Source organism: Gopherus evgoodei, chromosome 5 (assembly GCF_007399415.2).
Source record: "Gopherus evgoodei ecotype Sinaloan lineage chromosome 5, rGopEvg1_v1.p, whole genome shotgun sequence".
NCBI classification, from domain to species: Eukaryota; Metazoa; Chordata; order Testudines; family Testudinidae; genus Gopherus; species Gopherus evgoodei.
This window is the reverse complement of record NC_044326.1, coordinates 27549162-27554613: the sequence shown is the minus strand read 5'-3', so window position 1 is coordinate 27554613 and position 5452 is coordinate 27549162. Positions and strand designations below refer to the sequence as shown.

The window sequence follows — 5452 nt, the reverse complement described above, 5'->3', positions numbered from 1 at the left end:
ACTTCCCCCATAACTCAACACCTGGAAACATGTCTGGAGAACAAAGACTGAACTAGGAAGATGGTGCCAGGCTGGAAAGGAGAATCCCAGCCTGCGTATTAAGGAACAATACCATCAGGATGAGACACTGTTTGATTCAAATCCTGTCTCATTTATAAAACCACAATCTGAGTTCTACTTTTATTTCTTAGGTAATCAGCTTTGATCTGTACACTTAGTACTTATAATCACTTAAAATTGATTTTTATATAGGTAATAAATCTGCTTTCTATTTTACCTGAAACTGTTTTGCTCCAAGTACTTGGAGAATCTGCTCAGGAACAAAAACTGGTCACGTCCTCTCCACATTGCGGGAGGGGCAGACTGGGTAATAAAAAAAAAAAAAAGTTACACTCATCAGGCATCTGACCAGGGCAAGATGGTACAATTCTGGGGTCCTAAGCTGGGGATCTATGGGGAATTGGCTGGAGCCTATTGAGTGGCAGGCAAAAGCATTCATGTAGTTCAGCAGGGTGTGTCCCTACCTCTGGATGTCTGTGTAAGTTCAGGACCTGGAGGGGTTTGCAGCTTGTCACAGAACCACAGTGAGAGAAGGAGGCCCAGGTTGGTGAGACAGAGAGCGCAGCAGTACTCCAGTTCCAGGTTGCAGCCCAGGGAATTTGTCAAGGGAGACATTCCTGTTTTTCCCTTAACCTGTGCTGACACCATGTCCCTCAAACACTGTGCAAGCCCATAAACTTGAGTAGCAGTTGAGAAGCTGTGGAGACCTGGCTCTTAGCTGGGAATGTATTTCTCTCCACCACCATATTTTGGGTGTTCCACCCACAAAAAGTCCAATTACTCTGACTTAGCCAGGGAAAGTAAATTTTACTCGGAGTAAATACGATCTTGCAAACAGAACCTGTCTGACTGTATTCTTTGATTCCTAAGGTGGATCTAGTGGTTGGTTGACCCTGACTATGTACAAGAGACTATTTCTTTCCAAAACTTTCCTAAACCAGATTCACAATCCCCTAATCCAAAAGCAAGCAGAAGAGGATATAAACTGAGACTTGTAAGCAATAGGAAGATCCACCCTCAGTGACCAGAGGAGAAAATGAAAACATAACCTCTACATAACCAGTTAAATGTCAAACAGTACACCAAAAATACTGCATACATAAAAAGGTCTCACTAAACCCTTACTAAGCAAAATTCCTACTGTGTTCAGTGGAAGTGCTGCCTGAATAAGGACTGTGGGATCAAATTATAAATGGCTTGATTTCAGTCTTATTTAAACTCTTGTAACTTTAAGCAAATGAGCAATGACACTTTAAAAAAAAAAAGACAAAACTCAAATGTTATTCATAAAACAAAGCCAATGTTTAAAAGTCACATTTTAATATTTAATTTGCTCCTTTTGATAAATTGCCTGGGAAGTAATAACTCACCTCCCTTTTCTGAGCTGAACTGCTTTACAATGTTTCTAAAATATACGTAACGTTCTAAAAATGTCATTCCATTGCACTTGAAATGGGTAAATAAAGTCTCTTTAAAACACCTCAATGTAATGATTTTTTAAACCTGTATTAAAATCTTCTAAATCCTAAATCTCATTAGATACTTTTAACATTTTTTAAAAAAGTTAGAATTAAAGATTCAGCAAGACCAGAGATTTTGGTTTAAAAATCCAACAGCAGCACTCTCATGCATTTTGGCATTTGTGAGAGCTCCCTACAACTATGAAACCTAGTAGCAACACTGGGAATGAAATAGTTACTATAGAAAAACACATTATTTTGTGAACACTATCAAAGGAGGTTATTCTTTGCTATTAGCATCTTAAACATCCATTCAGGTTTAGACTTAAGAAGATTTTATAAATATACATGTTTGATATTGTAGCTACAGAAAATCACGGCTAAAAAAAGGACACCAGAGACAATTAATGAAAAGGGAACAAAAACTGTACGCAATAATCTATTTCTGAGAAGTAGTATAAAGAAAGAGCTAGTTTAAATCAGGTTTTTCCTGTGGGCACTGCTTTAATTCAAACATCCTATTTCCACATAGACTGTAGTTTGCTTTTGAAATAAGAAGTTACTTTAAATCATTCAAGTAGAAATGATAAAATTTGTTTACACAAATGTAAATCTTCAGGCTAATGAAGGAAAAATAACCCATTGACCAACAACATTTATTTTCATCTTCAGGACAAGGCAAAGATATCAAAGGCAATAATACTGCCTAGGAAAATACATGAATTACACAGAAACTGTTTTGAAAGAAACAGAAACAAGTATTTAAACTATCATCCAATTCACCACCACTTTAATCCTTAGCTCCGCATAAAATTCAAACAAAAACAAAGACAGACAGACAATCTAATAATTTTTCTTTTTAGTGACCATTACATCTGTCCCTGCTCTTAGATGTCATGATACTTTATACTTTGAGAGCATTTTCCATCTTCAGAGCTTTTTACAAATACTAATTGTAATCATATCCCAGTATCACACCCCAGAGCTGATTTAACTTCCTAATCCTCTCTCTGTTTGGGGTTGTTGAATTAAAGTTTGTTTTTATCAACTCTGTGTGGCAATTTCTAAACCCTGAAAGTGCTAGACACAGTTGGAGTGAATTGCCTGACCAAATTACAGCTTAGAGTCCAGTAGTCTTTTCATTCTGTGTTCGTAATTTGTTGGATAATCCTGTAAAAGCAGACTGGACACAATGCAATTTAATGTAAACCATTTGGAGTGAAAGGTATTGTTTTGTCTAGGGAGATCTCCTCCTCACAGTCCAGCTCACACATGGAGTCGGTGGCAATCTCATGGTCTGGGGATATCTGGGACATCCTGTCAAAAGGATCATCCTCGCAATCAACCACATTAGGGATCATGTTGACATAAGCAGTCACTATTTCCTTATGGAAAAGGGTCTCTTGATTGTAGGAGATGAGTTCATTGCTTATATTGACTGTCTCCACTGGACTGCTAGAGCAAAACTCACTGCACCCTAGGAGGTTGGAGAAAACCTTCCTGAAGTCAGCATTGAAAGCATAGATGATGGGATTGAGGGATGAGTTGGCCCAGCCAAACCATACAAAAATATTAAAGGTGGTCTCGCTGACACAGGGAAGGCCAGCATGGGGATCATTAGGGGGGCTCTCACAGAAGGGGACCATGCAGTTCAGGATGAAGAAGGGCAGCCAGCAGCAGACAAAGACTCCCATGATGACTGAGAGGGTCTTCAAGACCTTGGTTTCTTTTCTGATAGAAGTCTTTAGGCTGGTGTGGTGGTGGCAGTCAACACGGTTGCTCCGGCAGCTCTGTGCATGTTCGGCTGCCCTCTCCAGGGAGGAAATCCTGCGGATCTGCACTTGGGCAATGCGGTAGATCCGCGTGTAGGTGACTAACATGATGGCCACAGGGATATAAAAGCTAATCAGCGAGGAGGAAATAGCGTAGGTCCTGTTGAGGCTGGAATCACAGCTCTCAGCCTGTTCCTCAAGAGTCTCATTGTTGCCGGGGGTCCCCTCAGAGGGTCTCAATACAACTGTCCAGGTGGTGCCAATCCCTTCCGCCCAGGTGGTGTCAGTGCCTGCTGAGATACTGCCAGGTCCACCTCCAAGAACATCCCCACCTCTGTGCCAGTTGAGCTGGACAGGAATGAAGGAGATAAGGACAGACAAAGCCCAAGCCATGCTGATCATCACCAAAGCCACCCTCTGGGTCATCTTCCTCTCGTACCTGAATGGGCTGGAGATGGCCCAGTACCTGTCCATGCTGATCACACAGAGGTTCAGAATGGAGGCAGTAGAGCACATGATATCAAAGGCCACCCAGACATTGCAGAAGGCCCCGAAGGGCCAGTAGCCAGCCACCTCAGCCACTGCCTTCCAGGGCATCACCAACAGGGCCACCAAGAGGTCAGAGATGGCCAAGGACACGATGAAGATATTGGTGACCTTGCTCCTCAGGTGCCGGAAGCGGATGATGGCCACACACACCAGCACGTTGCCAAACAGCGTCCAGAGAATCAGCAGGGACAGCAGGCTGCCAGCCACTATCTGCGCTGGCCCCGGAGCCACAAGCGGCTCCCCTGCTCTCTCCCCAGCGCCCACTGTAGGAGGCCCAGGCTGCTGCAACACTGGAGACTGGCGCATGGTTGGGTCCCTCCCCCCGGGGCCAGCGCAGCGGGACCGCGCCGCACTAACACTTCTCCCGAGCGCCCGCCGCTTGGCCCCATTGGATCCCTCGGGGGCGCTCAGTCCGCTAGCCAGTCACCGCTGCCGGGCTCGCTCATGCTAGCAACGTGCTCCGCGGCGGCCCCCGGCTCGCCCCCTGCACTCAGGGTGCATTGGGACTGCTGCTGGGCTCGCCGCCTGCCGCCGATGCACCGGAGTGGTACTGCTGCGCTGCCCGGAGTCTCGGCGAAGCGCAGGGTGCTGCCAGTGCCCCCCTCCAGCTGCTCCCGACACACCTGCTCTCAGCGCACCCTGAACAAGTGCGGGGCCCCCGCCTGCTCTCTGCGCCGGGCGCTGCTGCTTGCCTAGCCCGCCTGCTCTAGCTGCGCCCCGGCGCAGCGCCCGCTGCTGTGAGTAAGTCCCGGAGCGGCGGCGGGGCTCCCTCTGGGCTCCCTCTCGGCTCCCAGTGCTGCAGCTCGAGTGTCTGCTCCTGCCGCTCTCGCCTTTGCTCCCCAGGCAGTTGCACGCTCCGGCGAGCTGAGCATGCTCAGTAACGAGGGGAGCCGCTGTCCCGAACCTCTGCTCCCTCCGCAAGCTGCGGACAAACTTTGGGATGTGGGCGCACGGGAGCGGGGCTTGTGCGCCTCCTCGGACAGGGCGAGGCGGTGCCGCTGCCCACCCGGGGCGGGGGCATTCCGGACACACACTCGCCCGGGGCTGCTCAGCGACAAGGCTGAAAGCAGCTGTCCAGGAGAGACCGACTGGCTGTTTCCAACGCACGCCCACAGCTTAGGTTAAACACGTCCAGACGTGGCTGCGGGCTTCGCCCTATGTCCTGCCCGGTTATCAGTGTCTAGGAAGCCCTCCTGGGTAAAAGGTGACGAGAAAGCCTGCGCTGGAAGGCCCTGTTGCCGCAGGGCGGAGGTAGAAAACAGAAAGGGGTGACTAGTGGTACCCTACGTAGAAGTCCCTCTATGGCCAATATCCCTCCTGTAAGGGTCTGTATTTCATGTCTTCATAGAGCCAGATTCGAGGAACAGGCAGTTGCCCCCGATTAGCCACAATATTAGGGCTCGATGTGAATCAGAGAGCTGTCAGGCGGATCATTTCCTACATGTTTGGGCTAATCTAGAGTGACTCTTTCCCTGCATATGGCTAGAGCCATCAGCACCTGGGGGACTACAAATTGGTGCTTTTTTGGAATATATTTAAAAAAAAACACACCTCAGTCACATAACTTCATAAGGGTGTGATGCTGGTGAGAAAAGCAGTACAAATGTCACC

General features: G+C 47.4%; 1 protein-coding gene across 1 annotated transcript; it reads right to left on the bottom strand.

Moving 5' to 3' along the window:
- Positions 1-2118: 2118 nt before the first annotated feature.
- Positions 2119-4643, bottom strand: DRD5 (dopamine receptor D5). The gene has a single exon (XM_030563845.1). It carries the CDS (start codon positions 4145-4147, stop codon positions 2720-2722), a length of 1428 nt encoding a protein of 475 aa, XP_030419705.1. The 5' UTR covers positions 4148-4643; the 3' UTR covers positions 2119-2719.
- Between the last annotated feature and the right edge of the window lie 809 nt (positions 4644-5452).